The 26544-nt window shown below is 43.7% G+C and overlaps 1 protein-coding gene across 1 annotated transcript in view; it reads right to left on the minus strand.

Moving 5' to 3' along the window:
* Nucleotides 1–656: 656 nt before the first annotated feature.
* The window catches only part of LOC126252115 (neurofilament medium polypeptide-like), a 137509-nt gene continuing 111621 nt past the window's right edge, over nt 657–26544 (minus strand). Inside the window, exon 2 of the mRNA XM_049952982.1 lies at nt 657–1133. Coding sequence (XP_049808939.1) covers nt 657–1133 — 477 coding nt within the window. The remainder of the gene's footprint in view (nt 1134–26544) is intronic.

Genomic DNA, 26544 nt, shown 5'->3' on the forward strand with positions numbered 1-26544 from the left:
TGCTCCGCCTCAACGCTATTTTGAGTGGGCACGCCCTGCCGGTCCCTGGCAGCGAGTACATATCGATTTCGCTGGTCCATATTGGAATTCTCGTTGGCTCATCGTGATAGATGCATTTAGTAATTTTCCGTTTGTTGTGCCCATGCAGTCTACAACGTCTGCACAAACTATACAGGCGTTGACTTCAATTTTTTGTATTGAGGGTCTTCCAGAAGTTTTAGTGTCTGACAATGGTCCACAATTTACCTCTGCTGAATTTGAAAGTTTTTGTTCCGCCAATGGCATTCGCCATGTTCTTACTCCGCCGTTCCACCCTCAATCGAATGGTGCAGCGGAACGTTTTGTACGCACATTCAAGGATCATATGGACCGCCTTCGTGCTACGCACTCTCGTCAGCAGGCCCTCATCACGTTCCTGTCGTCGTACCGGACCACGCCACGCGACGGCCCTTCGCCTGCGGAGCTTCTCCACGGCCGTCGTCATCGCACCCTACTACGGTTGTTGCATCCCCCGGATCGACCCGCCGCTTCTGAGCATCGCATGCGTTTTCAGCGCAACGACGCCGTTTTTTTCAGAGTTTATCATGGTCGCCGTCGTTGGGGACGTGGTACCGTGATAAGTGTCCAGGGTCGCGGTTTTTATACTGTTCAAGTTGCTACTGGGGTACACAGGAGGCATCAGAACCAGTTGCGCCGCGCTGGCCGCCCGGATTCTGCCGCTCGTTCTTTGTCCACAGATTTGGTTCGCGGCGGGTTCCAGCCGCGCCTTCCGACTTCGCTGCCGCCCCCAGGGCAGCAGCAGCAGCCGTCGCCGCTACCACGCCGACAGCCCGTCCCGTTGATGCCTCCCGCGCAGCTTCATCCGGGAGCGCCCCAGGTGGTCGCTCCGGCGCCTGCGGTCCCTCTTCAGTCGCCACCGCCTTCGGAGCTGATGGACGTCGACCCCTCAGCCGGGCCGCCTTCCCAAGCGGTGGCTGTGCAGCCTGTCCTGCAGCCGCTTTCCTTGGGCACCCCCAAGGAGTCTGACACCGCAGCGCCTTGTCTGGCGCCCACTCGGCAGCCGTCGACGCAGCGTCAGGAGACGCTGCCTCTCTTCGTGGGTCCCGACGCCCCGTTGCGTCCAGTACCAGAAGCTGCGCCCGTGGTCACAGGCGTGCACCCTGACCTCGGTTTTCAGTCGGTGTTTCCCGAGGCCCCGCGCAGCCAATGCTGGGGTGCGGACCGGGGACTGCCACCGACAACAGTCTCCGCCCCGGTTTCTGCTACGCCTGCGGCCAGACCCCTTCCCCGCCGTCGACGCTCGCCACGTCATTATTCAACGACGGTGCGGCGATTTGCGGGGGAGGAGTGTTATATCCTAGCCAGTAATGCCACCCGAGCCCGCTGCCAAAAGGTTGGCAGCATCAAAGTCCGGACGCCGTCCGCATAAGCAGCGCCAGCGAGACAGGAAATCGCCGCAAGTCTGCGCGCGCCACCGCTGGCTTCTGGCTTCTTAAGCGCTGGAGTCGCGAGCGCTAGGACAGTTCTGTATTCGCCGCTCAGTTGTATACTCGCCACCGAATTGTGTACTTGCTAGTCAGTTGTGTGTTCATCGCAGCAGATTTGTTGTTTGTCGTCAGCCGACGCTGACCTAGCCGCTCCGACTCGAACTAGACAGATTTCTGTAGACACGGAGTCCACTACTGTGTTTCTGTATCTTCGTTAATAAAGATAAGTACCGAGTTTTATTTAATCAGAGTGTTTGGGTTTTCATCTTTCTGTTCACTGTTCCAGCGGACCGGTCAGCCCGCTATTAAAAGTGTGGTGGTGACTTCGTAAGCCGTTTCTACAGCGAATTGTTTGTCGCTACGAACGCCGCCAGAAAAGTGGCCTTCTGCCTTTAAAGATTATGGTAATATACTTTGAAATTTTGAAGCTGACTGTGGCCCTCACCCATTGGTATTGCACCTTGCATATGTTGTTTCTTTAAATTTTTTATTGTTATCTTAATTGGATTCTTATCTTGTCGGTTTTTTAGATTTCTTGATGTTAAACATGCTGGCCTTCTGCCTTTAAAGGTCTATGGTAATATATTCTGAAGTTTTGAAATTTAATTGTGGCCCTCAACCATTTGTGTTGCACCTTGTATGTGTTTCCTTTTGGGTTCTTAATTATTTTATTGCTATCTTAATTGAATTCAGATTTTTTTACGATTTCTTGTTGGAGGCCTTCAGCCATGAAAGAGTTGCTACATTACAATAAATGACAATTAGAAGCAGAAACTGACTTCAGGCCTTGGCCCTTTCCACAATCCTATTACCTGTTCTGCCCAGCGGGTTTAGCGGGCGTTTCAATAGCGTCACACCAGCAGAGTAAATGTCCAGAGCGCAGATGCAGTGTTCTTCAAGACACAGTTCATCCCATTCCAACTATGTAAATCGCACTTTACAGTCAGGTTGGTATTCCACCACTGATCAGGCCAATTCCAGACACACCTTCGATGGTCATTGGGGCTCAATCTGAAGCAGAGTTCATCACTGAAGATATTTCTACTCCAGTCAATGAGATTCCAGATTTCTAGGCACTTCCTAGACAGTGGTGGGATTCCAACCTGACTGTCACCCGCCACACTGCCCAACAACCGGAAATAATGCTCTGGGATGCCATTTCTTTTGATAGTAGGATCCATCTGGTTGTTATCTGCGGCATCCTTATAGCACAGCAGTAAATCGTCGATATTCTACGCCAGTTTTGTTTCCCTTCACGGGAAGACATCCTGAGCTTACATCTCAGCAAGATAATGTCCGCCCACACACGACGAGTGGGCTTGTCTTCGTGCCTGCCAAACCTAACCTTGGCCAGCAAGATTGCAGCTCTCTCCCCAACTGAGAACGGTTGAAGCGTTGGGCAGAATTTGGTACGACATCCCTCAGGAGGGCATGCAACAACTCTGTCCATCAATGACAAGCCGAATAACTGCATGCATAAGGGTCAGAAGTGAACCAAATTGTTATTAACTTGCTCAGTTTGTGATGCACTGCCTCATTAGTAGATCATCCAGTTTTTTTTTGTAAACTATAACTTTTTTGTCTTCAGCTGTATTTTGTCTGGTGATATTGTGCTCTTACTGTAGTTGCCACTGGACAGAGTCATTACACAAAATGTATTGCAACTGATTTGCTTCGTGCTCATGTCAACAGACAGAAGACTGCGATAAAAAAGAACGAAAAGTGCTTAAAATTCAGTTGAAATATCCAGCTTCCCATCAACAGCTGCAACAGCACAGCACGGTGCCACGCTAAATTTATCAGAAAATACAAAAGTCATCAAAATACGACGTCCATGCTTCTGTTAACCTCGTCACGGCGCACAACGAAGCTGCAGCCTGATACAAAAGGCAATTTCGCGTACGGCAAGCGGCGAACAAGCAGATTACGCAGGCACCAGCACGAATTCTGTTCCGCGCGCGCCGGCGGCTGCCTCGAGTGCTCGCTAATTGGTTCCGGCGCGAAGGAGGCGCAGCCGCGGCGGCCAATCAGGCACGCCGGCGAGAGGTCGAATCCCAGGTCGATCGCTCGCGCTGATCAATTAGCGGCTGCGAGTGCATTGCAGCGGACTCATTAGGGGCCGCGCAGGGCTCTCGTCGCAGAGGTATCCGACGAGGCCCTCCGTGTGTGGGTACGGATGATTGTACCCAGGCGTTCCTCTCTCTAGGACATTCTTCAGGGACGATATGTCCGTTCTTCAGAATCCTTCTGTGTTGCAGCTAAATTAAAAATCACATGTAGTACCTAGTCAGAGAAAGTGCCCACTTGTGTGTTACAGCGTTAATTATTCTTAGAGCCATATTTTTATGTAATATCCACATTCAAAATTTGTAAAATACACTCCTGGAAATGGAAAAAAGAACACATTGACACCGGTGTGTCAGACCCACCATACTTGCTCCGGACACTGCGAGAGGGCTGTACAAGCAATGATCACACGCACGGCACAGCGGACACACCAGGAACCGCGGTGTTGGCCGTCGAATGGCGCTAGCTGCGCAGCATTTGTGCACCGCCGCCGTCAGTGTCAGCCAGTTTGCCGTGGCATACGGAGCTCCATCGCAGTCTTTAACACTGGTAGCATGCCGCGACAGCGTGGACGTGAACCGTATGTGCAGTTGACGGACTTTGAGCGAGGGCGTATAGTGGGCATGCGGGAGGCCGGGTGGACGTACCGCCGAATTGCTCAACACGTGGGGCGTGAGGTGGATATACACTGTACTAGTGCCGACAGTGTGCATGCTCTGTTGCCTGTGTCTATGGTTCAAATGGCTCTGAGCACTATGGGACTCAACTGCTGAGGTCATTAGTCCCCTAGAACTTAGAACTAGTTAAACCTAACTAACCTAAGGACATCACAAACATCCATGCCCGAGGCAGGATTCGAACCTGCGACCGTAGCGGTCTTGCGGTTCCAGACTGCAGCGCCTTTAACCGCACGGCCACTTCGGCCGGCCCTGTGTCTATGTGCCTGTGGTTCTGTCAGTGTGATCATGTGATGTATCTGACCCCAGGAATGTGTCAATAAAGTTTCCCCTTCCTGGGACAATGAATTCACGGTGTTCTTATTTCAATTTCCAGGAGTGTACTTACGTAACGAAAGCAGGTAAAATACAAGAGAAAAAAATGTAAAACCACGTCCATATCCTGCTATAAGGGGCAGTCAAATGAAATCAAGACTTATGGAAAAAAATTAATTTTATCCATATTTTGCAGCTTAAAACGCGACTGTATCAAAACATTGGAGGTTTGAATTAAACAACGCCTCCAGTCACAAATTTTTCGTGTTTTATTAACTACACGATGCATTTCGGACCCTGTGGGTCCATCGTCAGGTGTATTTTGTTTTAATACACGTTTTACTTCTTATTCCTTCTCCTGAATGAGGTGTCATGAAAAGGTTTAATGTTAGGTTATGAACGCGGAAAATATGTATAAAGTTGTGCAAAATGAACAGTGTAAACTTACCACATAATCCAAGGAAAGCATTTTCAACGTTTTAGTACCGGCAAACATTCTTTTCTCCGTCGTTTTATCAAATGTCACTTCATTCAGGATGTACATTTGCACACACATGTTTATAAACACTTCACAGATATTTTTCTACCTGGTGTTGTCAAAGATGAATTTATTCGTAGTGCTAAAGATATAATTATAAAGAATTGACATATGCAAGGAATAACTTTAGAATAGGTCTTTAAAATTACTGAAATAACTATGGATTGCCAAATCTGTTTGTTCGTTTAACATAGATTCTGGTTTTTTGATTTTGTGGAGGTATATCTCCAGTTGTTCTAACAGACTTAGGGTCTTACCATTGGCTTCCTTATGTAGTGTTACTAAATTGTTTTCTAGACTGTTTATGATATGTTTAGTTTCCAACATATGTTGTGCAATGACTGATTTTTCGAAATTCGTGAGACTGAAAGCATTCACATGTTCTTGAAAACGGGTCTTGAAGTTTCTAGCTGTTTTCCCTACATAGTAGGCAGGACAACTGGGGCATGATACTTTGTACACTCCACTGTTGTTGTATGTTTGTGTATTTGATTTTACATTATGGATGAGTAGGTTTCCTAACTTATTATTGGTTGAGAATGCAACTGTTACATTTGTTTCTGAAAAGGTTGTCGATTTCTTGTGATATAGGGCCCAGGTATGGGATACTGGCGAATGTATATAAAAGAGTCAGCAATCAGGCTTCTCAGTATATATACCACAACTATCTCAATGAGGTAATAAATCGACTGCGACTGCCCATGGCATTAGCTGCTGCGGGCAATACCGCTCATCTGAATGATGTTGTCTCAATGATTTCAGAGCTTAGAGAGAGAGGTATAATCGAATAAGCATATATAGTTCGGAAACTGTACAAACCATAATGTATGTTTGGCCGACTTATAGCAGTTTGATCTTGTGGATATGAGAGAATATTCACTTGAGAATAACGGATTCAAATATATCTTAACGGTTATTGATGCATACTCCAAATTTGCCTGCGTGTTACGTGTAAAACCAAAAACGGTGAGAAATGACGCGGGTGTGTTTGAGTGCTTGTTACAGACAGAGGCAAAACGTTGCCCAGACAACCACCAAACCGATCACAGTGGACAGTTTTATAATGGGTATTATTAGACTGTAATGCAGCTGTATGAAATGCATCGATACTCAACATTCATCTACCTGAAGGCGAGTATCGTTGAACGTCTGAACAGGTTAATTTTCGCGGCTCATAAAAATGGACAGAAATCCTCCCAGAAATAATTGCACAATATAATCGAACCAAACATAGCACAATACAAATGAGACCAATTAATATTCGTGATAATGCATTCATGTATATGTTGTACTATCGTATTAAAATGTTGGATCCAAGTAAACAGAAATTTAATGTAGGTGATTTGGTACACATCTCAAAACACAGACAGCATTTGAGAAGTCATACCTTCCAAACCAGTCTAGTGACAGATTCACAATTTCCAAAGTGCAGAGAAAAAATCCCAGAATGAACATCTTAAGGATAGCAGTGGCACTGAAATTTCGGGATGCTTTTACACCGAGGGAATGCATAAGAGCTCAGAATCATGCGTTGTTTCTCATAGAGCATGTCATAAGATGTCGAGAGAATAGATCACCTGTTAAACTGCTTGGTTTTCCCGTGACGCAAAACAGCTGGACTCACGCTGATGATTTGCTATGTAAGGGGGTGCACAGAGCACAATCAGCACAGTAGCGTAACATATGTGACAGGAGACGCATTATAGGAGGTGGTGGCATTCCAGACAAACTACCAGTGGAATTACAACTCCGGGGTATATTTACTGCGGACCTGGAACAAAGCTTCAAAAAAGGTTGGCTCGCGGTGCTAAGGGGATTAACCTGTTAGATGAGATGTGTGTGAAACATGAAATGGTCTCCCAGAACGTCATGCAGCAGATCGAATTTTAGCTGATAAGGCTAAAGCGATTGGCAGAAGAAATGATACTGGTGTAGGACAGCGCACTGCGGCATTTGAAGTCGATCAAACCACGTGTGGTAAAATTAAGTTTGGCTTAGGGGTGACGAATTTCAAGCAGGTTATGAATGCTGGACATTGTGCTCTGAAACAGAAGAAGACAGCGATGAAGAAGAAGAAGGGTGCTTAGCAAACTGTATCCTGGCAGCGATGTATGTAGCTAAAGGTGCCCTCAGACATGAAGCACTGGTTAGAGCACCGAGGGATCTGCCGACAACCGAGACATCAGGTGGAATTATCCCCTTCCCCATCCCTGCCCTCGCAGGTCTCTCAGTGATGGGTTCACTGGGTGTTGGTGCTGCGGCTATTGCCAGAACTGTGAAGAACGCACAGAAATCCGGGAGCAGCTAGAGGAAGCTAGAAGACACAATTGCATGATGGAAGCAGCAGCCATAGGAAAAGGACTATACCTGAAACCGTACTAGAAAGTACTAGGTCTCTTGATAAATAAAGAAATAAAGTCCGTTAGCTATCCTACCGGACAGACTGCTTACAAATACAGGTATGCTCAAGTTTGTCAGGGAAAAATACAGCATTCCAAGATTCCATGGTGTGTTTATGCGGGATACGTTACTGAAGACTATCTGGAGAAGTGGAATCGTGAGTTTAGATGTTGATGGGGGGCAAGAACTCATTGGATGGCATGTGTTAAGAAAAATGCAAATAACGTCTACTATTTCAAACCATTTGGAGACTTGCAGTAATCAGAAGAGTTACAATGATACTTCACCGACAGATGATGAAATGTGTTCTACAATTTTGATCGCTACCAAAACTTAAATACCTACTTATGTGGGCATCAGTGCTTCACGGTCCTCCCAAAGTTTATGAAGAAACACATATAAAAAATAAGGAGATGCATTAAGCATCCACCCGTCGAGTTCAAATGCAACGCTGTGACATTAAAAGAACGATCGTCAATTTTATGCGCAAATTACTCCGCACCGACTGATTTAAGCAACGGGGAATGGAGTATAGCGCTGACTGAACTGGAGACTTACATATTCCCAATATCGCAGAGGCTAACAATGAACATTATCTGGATAATAATGGTGGGAAAGAAATTGTGGAAATAGAACCTCCTCCATACGATATTGACGATTTAAACGAAGTTTTAAAACGGCCTGAAAGAGTAATTTGGCTACGTGAAAAAATCAATACGCTTTCCTCGGAAATTAAGACATCGAGCGTAACGATTGACTTTAACCAGAAAGGATCAGTACAAGAGGATGGTTTTTGATGAAGAATCCTAATAAATTATACAGATCCGACCAGTCAGTTGATATACTCCCTGTCATTACAATCCGCGTCGAGCGTAACGTCGCAACTATTATCTCAACAAAAGACTGATTTACACATTTAACGGATTCTTCCCATCACTGGGAACAGGGTATAAGATCATCGAGACCCCTACCACCAATGTTTACCACCCTATAACAGTTCAGGCTTTTGACTATTTGGAGCTGCATATTGTGGACCAGGATAATTAACGATTTTCGCGGCGAGGAAATCACTGTACGGCTACATCTAAAGCGGAACCAACACTGACCTTCAAAGTGTAGAAACACAGAGGTGGTGTGGCGAGTTGCAACCAGCAGCTCCGTATTGTCAACGGAGACTGGATGGTCATAAGGTATAATCCAAAGTACACAACATCGAGCACGGCACTTCACAGCAGAACACCAAAGTGATAACACGTGGAAACTACGAGTTTCTTAACTCAGTGTGTCCGCAGCCGCGCCAAGACGTCGTTCGACATAACTATCACGATGAAATATGACTTACTTCTCGCATAAACATTATGTATCAACCACATTTAACAAGTACGATGAAATTCGGATCGTTATCCAACACCAGGAAAGTATAACACTGCCATGCAAGAGTTTCATATATCTTGATGGATCATTTACGAAAAGGGATGGTCCTGCTAAAGCGGCATTGAACCTTGCACGTTATGCTTTAGCGTTCCTCTTTCATGAGATACGATATGAATTTAACGGGGTCGAGATTGACCGTACATGCAGTGTAGGCATAACACCAACTCTTAAAACGTATGTCTCTGCTTCTCCCTCTTATTTCAACGATTTAGAAAATATTGGATGTCTCACGAGCCAGCGGATGGAACAGTGGAAGAGTACAAGAGATTTACTGCGTGTGTACCTTTAAAATTGGGTATTGAATACTTTGAGGATATGTGGTGAATTGTTCTGAATGCTAAATAGGAACATATTCTGGTATCGAGTGCAACCGATAACAGCTCGTAACATTCAAGGAGCTGAAGAGGAGAACGACATCACCACCAATAAAATAATGTGGAAGATGCCACATATCACACTATCGGGTGAGAGGCGTTTGAAGTTTTCAAAAGTTATGAATGCCGATGTATTTCTACCGTTATCTTTCCGTTCAGTGGAAGTTTTCGAGTAACCAGTGCTACCGAATGCAAACAGAGAAACGTGGTCTATTAAAATCTCCTCTCAGCTGGAGACGCCCCTGTTCATCACACTTGCGTTTCAGACCAATAGAAGAGGGAATATTGATAATAATTGCTGGTTAACTAATGACAAAGTCTACTTGAACTCTGAATTCCACCTGTACACCTGCAGTGGCATGAAAATGTACACAGTGTGGTGTATGTACAGTCCACAGAAATTCAAGGAGCTGGCGCCAGTCATCGTAATAGACTGTTCAAAACAGAAGAGATAATTACACCTGGTCTTATACGTCTACCAACTGAGTCGTCGACAGGTTGGCTGGATCTCAGTGCGCTCTAGTGCTACATGTCTCTGTGATTAACGGCTTCCCATTCACCGATGTTGTCCAACGTGTTGTATAAATGAGCAGGTGCTGCTCCATATCCAGAGCATTCCACAATGAAATCTCAAGGTGTGAACATCATTGCAGACCCAAACACTTAGGGTTTCTATGATGATGACTGTGGACAGCTCATATTTAAAGATGTTGCATTCGTAGCCTACCCAGAAGATGCAGGAATAATAGAGACATTCTCAGCAAACATTGCATCACTGGGGGTCTTTCAGTGGTGTGAAGTGTGCTAAACAAGGAAGAGTGCAAAGTGGTCAACACATTTCCACCATGGAATTCACTGAGGTGATCCTGGCGTACCCTGTACGGTCACGTCGCGTCGATTGTTCGATCACACGGATACCATCATCGACGTGAAGGGGAAGGAATGATCGCTTGGATGCGTCGATTGTTCAGGTTTGCTTCTATTCAAGACCTGGAATTCTATGGGTGCCATGTTCTCCATCGACTCAAGAAGGAGATGTGTGAAAATAATGTTGCTGTGTTGTTTACCAAAATGTAAAATTGCTTTTAAGCTGGATGAGAAATAAATGAACTTTTTTACCTCTTTGTGTGTTTTTTTTTACTGATTTCACCCTGTTCCACATTGATAGTATACAGTGTTGCCCAGATACTACGTATATGGTTTTCTTCAACCACGGGAGATATAATTTTGCACATATTTGCTCTATGTCTTTGGAAGTTGACATAGTCACATACTTCCTGCTCCCATAAGCCAATTTGTGCTGCACGGTAAGCAAAGTTCCATGCAACCATTTGATGTGTTTTGTTTTTCTCCATCTTAAACGTTACCTCCTTAACAGCACTCATCTTCAGAAAAGCTAATGTCATTTGTGTCATGCACATCTTTTATATACACAAAGCAATAGAGGATATGTTTTTTTGGAAATAACAACAAAGATGTAGGGTAACGAATTTCTTCGTTTATTCAATTTACTTAGATACAATTTCATTTATTCAGTTCAGCTCTTGAGATACAGTTCGATTCCTGAGGTACAATTCAGTTCTTGAGATAGAATTTGATATTTCAGTGCAGAGCTACTTTAACTTGCACACTACAACAGTAACGTTATTTGTGAATATTTTCAACGTTTTTTCCATTAGCATAGGATGAGCATATCTGTATTCTTTTTTTTTTCTTTTATAAATTTACGCTGAAAACCAATGCGGAGATACTTTTCTTATTACAACTAACTTTCATATTCCCAAAAGCATAGGTTGAACAGTAATTCTCATGCACTGTGTACACTTAAAAACTAATCAGTCTAATACATATATACACTATGGGTGTCATGTAAATAGAATATATATATATATATATATATATATATATATATATATATATATATATATATATATATATACACTACACATATAGTGTGTATGAATAAATACATTCAAATGTGGTTTTTTGTTTGCTTATGCTTTCGTTTACATTTTTAAAATTTTTGTTCACTTGTATCACACATGGTGTGGTATTATCCTTTTTTTCAGACAAGGTGTGCACATATATACATGTGTACATAGTACACATAAATAATTAAGAAATATTAATACAACAACAACACACACACACACACACACACACACACACACTTGAGCGAGGTGGTGCAGTGCTTAGCACACTGGACTCGCATTTGGGAGGACAACAGCTCAAACCCGTGTTCTGCCCTCCTGATTTAGGTTTTATGTGATTTCCCTAATCATTTCTGGCAAATGCCACGACGGTTCCTTTGAAAGGGCATAGCTAACTTCCTTCCCCATCCTCCCTAATCCGGTGGGACTGATGACGTTGCTGTTTCGTTTCCCTTCCCAAATCAACCAACAAACTAACTCTCTCTCTCACCCATTCTCTCCCTCTCACTCAATCAGAGTCCCCACCGCTTCTCTCGCTACAATAGAGCAGTGTGAGTAGATGAGAGTATCAATCCCGTCATCACAAATGACCCTCTTATCGTCGTGAGGCAACAGGCCGATTTTAGACTGCAGCACAGTGTACACCTCGTGTCCTCTTAATCGAATACTGGTCTGCTGTACCATATGCGGCGGCTGCAGTGCAACCCCGCGAATACTGTTGTACAAGCACTGCAAGTAATCTTCGATAGAGAAGGCTCTGGATGTCATACAATGCACATCCTTAGTCTGCCTTTGGTTGGCATCTTTCAATGTGCGATACTCATACATTTTTGATAACACACACATATACTCCACAATCAGCAATCCATTCACTTCGTCTTTCATAAGGCCAATAACCTTCTTATTCTGTGGAACAATACTATAAAGATTATGGGTCCCAAATGAGGACATGTCGAATTCATTACTGTGGTACCTCATTACTTCATAGGGATCGCTGTTCTTCACCTGATAGATGAAAATATCTGTATCTATATAAAATAATATAGGATCTGCGAAATGAGTTTTCGCAAACTCATAATGGAAACGGTATATGTGAAGTTTGGATAGTCCACTATACACATCCCCATATAAATAGTTTTCGTAAATTCTACTGCTGTCTTTGCCACCTCCATAGTAACAAAGTTTTTTTGGATATGGCGACCCGCTTAAAATTTGATCTGGTATTGCATTTTATTACGCCGTGACGCTTATTCCATTCGGTTCTAACCAAAATTTCACGTCGTTCCCTCAAATTCTACCATATTTTTACGAAAATTGAATTACTCATTGATTTATAAAAATCTTTTTCTAAGTCACACGTCGCGGAAGCTCTGTGGCTCGTATTCAGAACAATATACTCCTTCAACTAGGGGGACTGGTTGAGGGAGATAGCTCGACTGATTCTAACCTCCTCCATCACAAAGCTGAGACACTGCTGGAGATTACGATAATGAATAATGTATCTCCGCTTATTCCCCTGCGTTGTTATCAGTTTTGGCGTGGAGCCTCCTCGCGGAACTAGTTGCGTGTGCAACATGCAAAGTAATAAGGTATGTGGGCACTGCCTCCAACACACACACTACATCAGAATCAGCCGCCATACCCACCCATGATTTTCCCATCTAATCCGTTGCATTCGTCTTGGGGCATCCATTGAAACTCGACCAATTGGCAGTAATTGTTACGTGGTATGTCCTGTTAAGCTACACACATCCAAGTACATGATGTAATTCCAATCAATGGATGCACTGAACCTGTGTCCCATCCACGGGTTATTTGCCTTTGCAAAGAAACGAAACATATCAGCATCGGTCAGTAAATCAATGCTGCACTTCGTTTGCTTGAGCACTGCGTCCCAAGACAAGCCAGGTGCTGTGTAGTAAAAGGTGGGATCCAGAGAATGTGTGATCATGCACATACTCAGGAATTTCTCGAAAACGTCTGCAAGCAAGTGCATGCTGGTATCCACGTAAAGGTGTGCGTACTCTCCTAAAGTGGTGATATTGAATTCTCGCCAGATATCCACAGCATGCCCATACTCTACATCCGTTATGGTATCGCCTCTAAGGTTTCTGGGGAATGCAGCTATGCCAGATAGTCTGGTTTTGTTGTTTTTGCTATACTATCCACATAGTCGCACTGGAAAACCCACTTTCCAGTCAGAAGCTGAAAAACTTTTCCTCACTGCGAAATGTAGCTCGAATGATATGTATATCCTTCAGAGGTAGATTTTCAACGAGTTTCTGGAGTGGTGCGTGCACAAAACGTTGCGTGTTAACGAAGTGGAGCGTAATTCTCGGCGTCATTTGTTTATAGAGTGAAATATATTTCTCAACGCTCTCAGGTAGGACACTGACCTGATGTTTGCCCATACCGAAATAAGCCAAGAGCTCAATAAGAAAGTGAGTATTATACCTGCTTGAATTGTGGAAGCAAAGGGGTATGTGCCTTGGTAACCTTTGCTTCAAATCGCACATGTTGTGAGCTGTACCACGGAACTTCGCCATAAGATGACAGTGGTCCCTGTAACGAGTTTCCGCTTTTCTGTTTAAGGGCAGCAAACTAATATGACAGTCAACAGTGTTATTGTACAAATCTTCATTCTCCTTCGATCTCATCATGGGAACTTTATCGCTGTAAAGCTTATCAACCTCCCATGAAAATTTTTAAATTTGAGTGAGCACCCAAACCGCAACATTATCCCCGACATAAGATTTGTAGTGGTTAAGACTTTAATCAGTAGGTCAATACAGTTTGGAACGCTGCCACATATGGTACGTGAGGCCGCAGGGTTACCTTCACAGCAGGTCACAGGAGCGAGGAGGCATTCAAAGTCGGCGTACACTACAAACAGGCACTGCTTCTGATGGTGAGCATTTTTAAACTTTATCAACCTGATTTCCTCGTAGGCATAACAGCATGTACCAGTTCCTTGGAAGAGCAATCTACTAGATGCACTACTAATAACCACTCTGAGGAAAAATAATTCAGACACCTTAAGCAAATAGGGGTAATAGGGGTAATGCAGGAGTAGGTTTAATAATGAATAAAAAAAATAGGAGTACGGGTAAGCTACTACAAACAGCATAGTAAACGCATTATTATGGCCAAGGTAGACACGAAGCCACGTCTACTACACCAGTAAAAGTTTATATGCCAACTAGCTCTGCAGATGACGAAGAAACTGATGAAATGTATGATGAGATAAGAGAAATTATTCAGGTAGCGAAGGGAGACGAAAATTTAATAGTCATGGGTGACTGGAATTCGAGAGTAGGAAAAGGGAGAGAAGGAAACATAGTAGGTGAATATGGATAGGGGCTAAGAAATGAAAAAGGAAGCTGGCTGGTAGAATTTTGCACAAACTTAATCATAGCTAACACTTGGTTCAAGAATCATGAAAGAAGGTTGTATACATGGAAGAACCCTGGAGATACTAAAAGGTATGAAATAGATTATATAATGGTAAGACAGAGATTTAAGAACCAGGTTTTATATTGTAAGATATTTCCAAGTGCAGATGTAGACTCTGACCACAATCTATTGGTTATGAACTGTAGACTAAAACTGAAGAAACTGCAAAAAGGTGGGAATTTAAGGAGATGGGACCTGGATAAACTGAAAGAACCAAAGGTTGTACAGAGTTTCAGGGAGAGCATAAGGGAACAATTGACAGGAATGGGGGAAAGAAATACAGTAGAAGAAGAATGGGTAGCTTTGAGGGATGAAGTAGTGAAGGCAGCAGAGGATCAAGTAGGTAAAAAGACGAAGGCTAGTAGAAATCCTTGGGTAACAGAAGAACTATTGAATTTAATTGATGAAAGGAGAAAATATAAAAATGCAGTAAATGAAGCAGGCAAAAAGGAATACAAACGTCTCAAAAATGAGATCGACAGAAAGTGCAAAATGGCTAAGCAGGGATGGCTAGAGGACAAATGTAAGGATGTAGAGACTTATCTCACTAGGGGTAAGATAGATACTGCCTATAGGAAAATTAAAGAGACCTTTGGAGAAAAGAAAGCCACTTGTATGAATATCAAGAGCTCAGATGGAAACCCAGTACTAAGCAAAGAAGGAAAAGCAGAAAGATGGAAGGAGTATATAGAAGGTCTGTACAAGGGCGATGTACTTGGGGACAATATTATGGAAATGGAAGAGGATGTAGATGAAGATGAAATGGGAGATATGATACTGCGTGAAGAGTTTGACAGAGCACTGAAAGACATGAGTCGAAACATCGCCTCCAGACTAGACAACAATCCATTAGAACTACTGACAGCCTTGGGAAAGCCAGTCCTGACAAAACTCTACAGGCTGGTGAGCAAGATGTATGAGACAGGCGAAATACCCTCAGACTTCAAGAAGAATATAATAATTCCAATCCCAAAGAAAGGAAGTGTTGACAGATGTGAACATTACCGAACTATCAGTTTAATAAGTCACAGCTGCAAAATACTAACGCGAATTCTTTAGAGACGAATGGAAAAACTGGTAGAAGCCGACCTCGGGTAAGATCAGTTTGGATTCCATAGAAATGTTGGAACACGTGAGGCAACACTGACCCTACGACTTATCTTAGAAGAAAGATTAAGGAAAGGCAAACATACGTTTCTAGCATTTGTAGACTTAGAGAAAGCTTTTGACAATGTTGACTGCAATACTCTCTTTCAAATTATGAAGATGGCAGGGGTAAAATACAGGGAGCGAAAGGCTATTTACAATTTGTACAGAAACCAGATGGCAGTTATAAGAGTCGAGGGGTATGAAAGGGAAGCAGTGGTTGGGAAGGGAGTGAGACAGGGTTGTAGCCTATCCCCGATGTTATTCAATCTGTATATTGAGCAAGCAATAAACGAAACAAAAGAAACGTTCGGTGTAGGTATTAAAATCCGTTGAGAAGGAATAAAAACTTTGAGGTTCGCTGATGACATTGTGATTCTGTCAGAGACAGCAAAGAACTTGGAAGAGCAATTGAATGCAATGGACAATGTCTTGAAATGAGGATATAAGATTAGGAAATTAGACAAAGTAGTAAAGGAGTTTTGCTATTTGGGGAGCAAACGAAGTAGAGAGGATATAAAATGTAGACTGGCAATGACAAGGAAAGCGTTTCTGAAGAAGAAAAATTTGTTAACATCGAGTATAGATTTAAATGTCAGGAAGTCGTTTCTTAAAGTATTTGTATGGAGTGTAGCCATGTATGGAAGTGAAACGTGGACGATAAATAGTTTAGACAAGAAGAGAATAGAAGCTTTAGAAATGTGGTGCTACAGAAGAATGCTGAAGATTAGATGGGTAGATCACATAACTAATGAGGAGGTATGGAATAGAATTGGAGAGAAGAGAAATTTGTTGCACAACTTGACTAGAAGAAGGCATCGGTTGGTAGGACAAATTCTGCGGCACCAAGGGATCACCAATTTAGTATTGGAGGGCAGCGTGGAGGGTAAAAATCGTAGCGGAAGACCAAGACATGAATACACTAAGCAGGTTCAGAAGGATGTAGGTTGCAGTAGGTACTGGGAGATTAAGAAGCTTGCACAGGGTAGAGTAGCACATAGAGTTGCATCAAACCAGTCTCAGGACTGAAGACCACAACAACAACAACAACAACAATAACAAGCAAATATGCTTTACACAATATTGGTTGACAATTGTGAGGAGAGGAGTTGGACATGTCTTTGACCCAAAATAATGATAATTGTCCTTCTCCTTATTTTTCTCATCAGGCCATAAGAGCATGTTTACATGTATCTTACGCTCACACGTAAATTTTGAGAAATGGTTCAAAAATGGTTCAAATGGCTCTGAGCACTATGCGACTTAACTTCTGAGGTCATCAGTCGCCTAGAACTTAGAACTAATTAATCCTAACTAACCTAAGGACATCACACACATCCATGCCCGAGGCAGGATTCGAACCTGCGACCGTAGCGGTCGCTCGGCTCCTGACTGTAGCGCCTAGAACCGCATGGTCATTCCGGCCGGCTGAGAAATGGAGAGGGTTGACATGTATATGCTTGTCCTGCTCATTTGCCATGTCATGGATCTTGACGGCGAACTCGATACCTTCAACGTTATAACACTTATGAATGTCAAGTTATCTACCATATCAAGACGTATGCTCTGGATCTGTTTAATATTTCTTTCACAAGCCAGGACCATGCAAAACAAGCCTGATCTTTTTTATTTCTAACATTAAGGAGACCACACCGTGCTTCAGGTCGAAAAAAATCGATTTTCGGTTTTCATCATATTTCGAAAGATGAAGGTTTTATTTAAGTAATCTGAAAAGGATTTTGCTGAAAAAATCTTTTTCGAGCATTTAAAGAGCATTTTCCTACCACGTGTGTATATGTGCCTCGCCCACTTTTCTGTCACCCACTTTTCTGCCTATATTTTAGATCTTTATATCCCCTACATTGCACGTTAGGCTTTTTTTTTACTCCCGAGTCAGAGTCCTTGGAATGCAACGATCGGTATTCTTTTGTTTCTGCTGTTTGTAAACAACACGCTTTCAATTAGAAGATGGAAAATTGTTGACCGGACAGGGTCGGTTAACTAAAGCTGAAATAGAAAACTTGCAGGTACACAATGGGTAGGCAATTAGGAGAAATAAAGGAAATCCGGAGGCAATGAAGAGAGATGTTTGGGCCATATTCTTCCATAAGTCCTCTACTGACGAGAAGCCATGTCATGGATTGTGTCCATCATGAGGAAATTCGTGGTGCAAATACAATAAGGCTCAGGCAACTGGAGAATCGTATTCTCACCAGCATTCTTTTCCTGCTGCTGTTATTTCAGAGGCTTGGCTCATCCTGACCTAAGAAAATGTCGGCATGGGCGGACACAGAACCAGAATGAATGTTTCAACAGCATAATTTTGAACCGCCTTCCTAAAAATGTATTTGTAGGCATGCATACAATGAAACTAGGAGTTCATCGAGCTGTTATTACATTCATTTGTGGTAATATTGGAAAGTGTTGGGTACTGAAAAAGCTGGGAATTAATCCTGGTGAAAATATGATCACTGGGCTGCGACATTGCGATAAAATGAGGATAGCCGATGCAGGCAGGTCTGCATCTAATATGGCCAAGAAAGCAAGACAAACATCCAGGAAGGTGAAAAAGAAGCTGGAAGACCTGCTAGAGGCCAAAGAAGGGCCATCAACGCAGCAGGACAGTTTTAATTAACTGTAAGTAACAAATTTCAAAAGTTTTTTCTTTAAAGTCAATTTCCCACAAACTAAAATTTTCAGTACATATGCCCCATTATATCAGAATCTATCATAGATAAATAAATGAAACTTTCAGAGACTCTGCATAACATAAAAAGCCGCCTCTGGTACTACATTCATTAATATTTCCCCATTAGGAAGTTTACAAAAAAATATTTTCTGCAGAAAAAACTTAATATTTTTTGTTGACACATTTAAAAAAGTACTCCTTCAAACCTATAAAATGGATAAAATAGATTTTAGTACAGTTCAATCTATCAGCATCATATAACATACAGTAAAACTATTAAGGTCCTGCATCAAACAGTTTTTTTTCAGAAATGGTCAAATACTTGCCTAAATTAGCATGGGTTAGATAGGCAGCGTGTGGTCCCCTTAATACATGCCTTCTTATCATCTAGATCCTTAGGGAGCTCTATACAGCTAGAACCTCCATTTACTGGTTCATAGGTATATGCATGGATGTCCAGGTGTAGTATTCGGCTGAGTGCTGTTGCTGACCCTCTCACTTCCATCTCACAAACTGGGCCGGTATATCTCTCAAGTTGAATTCATAAAACGACTTGGTAATTGATGTGCTCCGCGTTATCACGCCGTTATCCACCCAAAGATAATGAAAACTTGTCTCTTCAATACCGAAGACAACTATGGACGGGAGCACAGTTCGACGCACAGTAATTTACCACATTTAATGGTCGGATACCGCTTGTTATTGACTACCTTGAGGAGTACCGTCTCCACGACAGAAAGGCATGCTGTTAGAAACCCAACAGGATCGTGGTGCACTCCCGCCGGATCCGGTGGCTCTGAGCACTATGGGACTTGACTTCTGAGGTCAACAGTCCCCTAGAATCAGAACTACTTAAGGGGCTCCGGAAAGGCTCAAAATCATGAAAAGTTCAATTTTTACTTTTTTGCGTTTTCTGAATCTGCAGACTATTACCTTTTAATAGATACATAATTTATTCAATTCCGAAGACTACAACCATTTTTAAATTTTTTTAAAATGTGTTCTACATGGGCGTGACCCACTGTGGCGCTGTTAAACTGCTGTCAAATGGTGTTATTATTAACGTCCGTGTTCATCAGGTACATTTTAGTGATGTGAGATAAAGTACGTGTTGTGGCCAACCTGTGATGGTTCAATATATATCACTGGTGTGATTGTCGATTGTTTCATGTTTATTTACTCTGTCGTTATCTCGAAAATATTCGTAATTAATTCTGTTTCTTGAGTCTCTGTTTTGTTGAAGTATAATAATGAGTAAAAGTAAAGTTATTAGAAATCCTCTGAAGGCTTTTAAGAAAAGGAGAAATGTTGGAAAGCCAAAGGTATGTGTTATTACTGTAAACAATAAAGACGATAACCAAGTGAGTGAACCTAACCTCTCAAGTACACCTGCCCATAGCAGTCAAAGTGGGAAAGAAAATACTTGCTAACTGGTGAAGTGTACACTCATAAGCATAGTATGCCTCATGCAATAATGGAGGTGATAAAACCTATTTTCAGAGACTTAGCAGCACCTGAACTGTTGAAAAAGTGTATTCACGGAAAAACTCAAAACCCCAATGAAAGTGTAAATAGTGTTATATGGTCGAGAATCCCCAAGACTGTATTTGTTGGAATAGAAACACTTCACTTTGGTGTGTATGATGCTGTTGTGACTTTCAATGATGTCAACATTGTAAGGTGCAAGGTATTTAGAAATATGGGAATGAAGACAGGTTCTAACATGGTACGAGCGATGCTTGCTTTAGACAAGGAATGCCTTCGGGCTGCAGACAGGGCTGTAAAGAGTCTAGAAATACAAGCAAGAGTAAACAGGAGGAGGAGCAAGAGGAAGCTGGAGGAGGAGTTTGCAGAGGATGAAGATAATCCATCCTATGGACCTGGAATGCACTAAAAGGTTAATCCAATCTTTGTCGCTCGATTCCCAAAACTTTTATTTTCTCATACTAATTACATATTTTCTAAGGATCTTCCAAACAAATTTGTTTCAAGCTTTCAGTAAATGCTACACAGTACATTCTGCATAATTTAACACAGCCTTTTTCCAAAAACTGTATATTTTTGAATATATAAATAAAAAATTGCAAAAAAATGTTGTGAATTTTCATTACAATTGAAAAAAAATCATCTTTAATAACTGAACTAAAATTTTGTAAAATCCCTGTGTTATGTTGTAGCCCATATTCCAATAAATAATCTGTAAAAAGTTCAACTTTCTACCTCAAATACTTTGTGAGGAAAGATGTAATTTATAAAGCGTTATTTTAACATTGCAAGTATAGGGCGTTCCGGAGCCCCTTAAACCTAACTAACCTAAGGACATCACACACACATCAATGCCCGAGGCAGGATTCGAACCTGCGACCGTAGCGGTCACCCAGTTCCAGACTGGACCGCCTATAACCGCTCGGCCACTCCGGCCGGCCCGGATCCGGTGGGAACACCCATGTTGACCCTGGTGCTGCTGCTGGGAAGGAGGGGGAGGGGGAATCGTTGCTGTTCTCCTTCCTCTGACTGAGCTACACACGGGCGCCAGAGTATATGTGGACCAGCAGCGCAGAGACTGTGGCTGATACCGCTGCCAGCCCTCCTGCAGCCAGGAGCAGTTCTTCACAGGGTGGTACATATTGCTTGGGCGCGTATTTCATTTCTGCCCCTGTAACTAAAGCTCTAGGCACTCATGCCACAAAAAAATGGCTCTGAACACTGTGGTACATAACATCTGAGGTCATCAGTCTACTAGAACTTAGAACTACTTAAACCTACCTAAGCTAAGGACATCACACACATCCATGGCCGAGGCAGGATTCGAACCTGCGACCGTAGCGGTCACCCAGTTCCAGACTGAAGCGACTAGAACCGCTCGGCCACACTGGCCCTCATGCCACAGCTAGGTCTTATGGTGCTGGTGGTGACTGTAGTCCCTCTGTAATATATGAATAACAAAAAAGTTAAGTACAGCGCCAAAGATTGAAAAAAGAATATACGGCATAAACAAATAATAACATTCCAGAATAATAATTATATGCTGTAATGATGATTACAAGCACCTTTTCCACTCTGGGCCCAAGGATTGAGCAGTTCAGTCAGGGTTTTCGGTAGTTCTTACAGCCAATCCAGTATTTCCTCATCCTCCAGTATTTTGCCATCGCCTTGAAGCCATCTATCTTGCTCAGTGACGTGTATTACAATAACATCAATAAGATACTGAACGTAATTATATCTTGAAAATGTTAGAGACATACACTCAGAAATTCGTTCTGAAAATCGTATTCCTTACCTCACTGAAATACAGACAGAAAATCGTATTTCTTAGCTCACTGAAATATAAAGAGAAAATCGTATTCTCTGGTTTACTGAAATTACTTGTACATGAAAGGGACCTGTATGGAGGTTGTGGTTTGATGGTGTGGGGTGGGATTATTATTGGTGCACGTACACCCCTGTAAGACCTTGACAGACGAACTGTAACAGGTCAGGTGTATCAGGACATCATTTTGCACCAGTATGTTCGTCTTTTCAACCGTGCAGTGGGTCCCACCTTGTTCCTGATGAATGATAACTCATCCACCGTGGAGGAGTACATTGAAACAGAAGGTATCAGGCGAATGGAGTGGCCTGCCTGTTCTACAGACCTAAACCCCATCGATCACGTCTGGGATGCTCTCGGTTGACGTATCGCTGCAAGTCCTCAAACGCCTAGGACACTTCAGGAGCTCCGACAGGCACTGGTTCAAAAAAGTGTTCAAATGGCTCTGAGCACTATGGGACTCAACTTCTGAGGTCATTAGTCCCCTAGAACTTAGAACTACACTCCTGGAAATGGAAAAAAGAACACATTGACACCGGTGTGTCAGACCCACCATACTTGGTCCGGACACTGCGAGAGGGCTGTACAAGCAATGATCACACGCACGGCACAGCGGACACACCAGCAACCGCGGTGTTGGCCGTCGAATGGCGCTAGCTGCGCAGCATTTGTGCACCGCCGCCGTCAGTGTCAGCCAGTTTGCCGTGGCATACGGAGCTCCATCGCAGTCTTTAAGACTGGTAGCATGCCGCGACAGCGTGGACGTGAACCGTATGTGCAGTTGACGGACTTTGAGCGAGGGCGTATAGTGGGAATGCGGGAGGCCGGGTGGACGTACCGCCGAATTGCTCAACACGTGGGGTGTGAGGTCTCCACAGTACATCGATGTTGTCGCCAGTGGTCGGCGGAAGGTGCACGTGCCCGTCGACCTGGGACCGGACCGCAGCGACGCATGGATGCACGCCAAGACCGTAGGATCCTACGCAGTGCCGTAGGGGACCGCACCGCCACTTCCCAGCAAATTAGGGACACTGTTGCTCCTGGGGTATCGGCGAGGACCATTCGCAACCATCTCCATGAAGCTGGGCTACGGTCCCGCACACCGTTAGGCCGTCTTCTGCTCACGCCCCAACATCGTGCAGCCCGCCTCCAGTGGTGTCGCGACAGGCGTGAATGGAGGGACGAATGGAGACGTGTCGTCTTCAGCGATGAGAGTCGCTTCTGCCTTGGTGCCAATGATGGTCGTATGCGTGTTTGGCGCCGTGCAGGTGAGCGCCACAATCAGGACTGCATACGACCGAGGCACACAGGGCCAACACCCGGCATCATGGTGTGGGGAGCGATCTCCTACACTGGCCGTACACCACTGGTGATCGTCGAGGGGACACTGAATAGTGCACGGTACATCCAAACCGTCATCGAACCCATCGTTCTACCATTCCTAGACCGGCAAGGGAACTTGCTGTTCCAACAGGACAATGCACGTCCGCATGTATCCCGTGCTATCCAACGTGCTCTAGAAGGTGTAAGTCAACTACCCTGGCCAGCAAGATCTCCGGATCTGTCCCCCATTGAGCATGTTTGGGACTGGATGAAGCGTCGTCTCACGCGGTCTGCACGTCCAGCACGAACGCTGGTCCAACTGAGGCGCCAGGTGGAAGTGGCATGGCAAGCCGTTCCACAGGACTACATCCAGCATCTCTACGATCGTCTCCATGGGAGAATAGCAGCCTGCATTGCTGCGAAAGGTGGATATACACTGTACTAGTGCCGACATTGTGCATGCTCTGTTGCCTGTGTCTATGTGCCTGTGGTTCTGTCGGTGTGATCATGTGATGTATCTGACCGCAGGAATGTGTCAATAAAGTTTCCCCTTCCTGGGACAATGAATTCACGGTGTTCTTATTTCAATTTCCAGGAGTGTAGTTAAACCTAACTAACGTAAGGACATCACACACATCCATGCCCGAGGCAGGAATCGAACCTGCGACCGTAGCGGTCTCGCGGTTCCAGACTGCAGCGCCTAGAACCGCACGGCCACTTCGGGCGGCACAGGCACTGGTGCAAGAATGAGAGGCTATACCCCAGTAGCTGCTCCACCACCTCAATTTATCACCAATACCGTGGACTTACAGATCTGTGTCGTGTGTGTTCCCTGTGTGCCTATGCTATTAGCGCCAGTTTTGTGTAGTGCCACGTTGTGTGGCACCACATTATGCAATTATCCTCCCGACCGGCGGCTCGGCATGAGCATATCGGAAACTGTACTCCTCTAAGCTGGTCCTAGGTTGTGTTCCAAAAATGAACAGAAGTGATGACACTTTCTGCAGGATCTGGCCATAATTTTGCAGGACAGTGCTCAAGCACGTACAGTGCAACCTGTTGCTGATTTGTTTGACTGATGGGGCTGCTAAGTGCTATACCAGATACTGCACTCCCCTGACTTAAGCCCTCGTAAGTTCAACTCGATTTCTAAACTGAAGGAATCACTTCACGGCATTCACTTCAGAACTGCTACAAATTCGTCGGGAAATAGACCCCGCCGCTCGAACTCTCAACACAGCTGGCAGTGCTAAGAGTATCCTACGACTTTCACATCGCTGGCAACGGGCTATACACAATGCTGGTGACTACTTTGAAGGTCAGTAAAGCTTTAAAGCTTTGAAACATGTATCTATTTTGTACGACTTATAAATAAATAGTTGTCTCCAGACACACAGTCTACAGACAACTGAACAGTCATGGTTTATTCGCCCGGAGACCTGCAAGATGCATTCCACTGACCCCTGGTCAAGAACACAGTACATGAACATTGGAACAGTGGTCCAAGCCTCGTATGTGATCTAAGCTGAAGAGTTTTTTATCGCATTTGCACAGAAAGAGTGCTTCTCGTTTTAGTCCTAAATCAAACATTGACAACGATCGTCTCTGGAAAGTAATTACGATATTCTGTAGATGCACTAGTTTAAAATCTTTGACCCAATAACTAACATTCAATACAAATAGTAAAACTACATTTCGAATCCAATGGTTGCTTTGAGAACTTGTATATTGTTGTCAATGGAAAGTTAAATAATGTTCTATTGCAATTGAAAATATAATGAACTCACTGCAGCATAAATTTCTTCCTCGCACCTGCAAGCTTGGTGCAAAAGAACAACAGATGGTTTGGATCTCCGATCGACTCACTGCGACAGTAACAGAGCGGGTCTTTACAGGTTAGACGGAAAACATTTGTGTCCAGTTCTCATCCTACAAATCGTGCTGATTGTTCATTTCGACAAAGTGCGATGTTAAAAAAGTGTCTCGGTCGGATGGCAGGTTGTACCTTCGTGTAGCGCCTTTCCCCGAATGCATTTTAACATGTTCCATTGTTCTTGCTATTCGGTCGGTGTTTTCTTTCGCAGGGCCACATACGATCCTGGTTCCCTTTATGTCACTACAGCGATATGTGGTTTGCACTCGTAACAATGAACGCTGTATGCTGTTATAGAAGATCACATATTTAATAATGGATTTTTGGTCTGTAGCTTTTATACAATATGCATAAACACTACACATGCTCAAAATCAGAAGTCTGTTGTTACAGCATCAGCACGCGAACATAACAATGTTAGTCTTGTATCTGGTTTCCTCTACAGATGAAACTGAGAGATAGCAAGTAATGTTGTTGATCTAGTTAAGTTTTGAAAGTGAGGATGACTAAGTCCACGGAGATTTTGTTTTTGCAAAGTGTATATCGAGAGCATTTCTCAAGAATGCTTTTGCGCAGTTACATTGATACTTTTTGGGTCGCTGGCGACTTTGATACCAGTTCACTGAAGAAACCGTGAAAGACATTGCGTAAAAATTTAAGCTTCCGCCAACATTAACCTCAAAGCTGCCGGCTGAAAGAGCTATTGTCAAGTGTCCTAGTTTCTCCGTAGTTGAGGCGAGCTCGGCCAGTGTGTAGCGGAGGCAATGAAAAAGTAAAGCGAATAGGAGCAGGGGAACCCGCGGGAATGGCCGACCGCTTCACAGCCACAGACTCCGGCGGACGCCTCGCTTAGCAGAACGCTTTACTTCACAGGTCTGTGGCTGCTCGGATGCGTGTTTGTCCCAGGCTTTGGAGGCATAGTCACAGGTCGCCTGAGAACTTGCGACGGCTGTTGAGTATAATAACAGTGGTGCCAACAACTGATATCACCTGATACACAGAGTCTTCCCTAACAGACTTCATGACGTATTTCCTGATAATTACATACGGGAAGCAGTTTGTGTATACGATTTCACTCGATTAATTTCGAGCGCTAAGGTATTTGCTTACACTTTTAATTCACTGAAGTGTAAATAGGGAGGAAGACTAGGATTTGGCACTCCGTCAATAAGAAACTCTTTAGTGGCAGAATGTAATATATTGATTATTCCTTGCTACTGTAGTGTTATCCTGAATTTGTGAGAGAGGCGTTTCAAGGAGCGGGAACAGAGATGATGCTGAGGGCAGACGAAACTAGGGGAGATATTGTTACATGAAGTAAACCGTAAGGGGAGAGCCTTGCGAAAACGCAGACGCCCCCAGACGCGGTCCCAGGGCGTTAGATACTCTTCAAGGAATTAACGTGTAACTTCATATGTCGTCTAGACGCTGTAGTAGGTTGTCACCGTAGAACTTTGTAACCAACAGGCACGTACTAGTGTATAAAGCCAGCTTGATACGAGCCCTGAGAACAGCAACGTCAGTAGG

The sequence above is a fragment of the Schistocerca nitens genome, chromosome 4 (genome assembly GCF_023898315.1).
Source record: "Schistocerca nitens isolate TAMUIC-IGC-003100 chromosome 4, iqSchNite1.1, whole genome shotgun sequence".
Classification (NCBI taxonomy): domain Eukaryota; kingdom Metazoa; phylum Arthropoda; class Insecta; order Orthoptera; family Acrididae; genus Schistocerca; species Schistocerca nitens.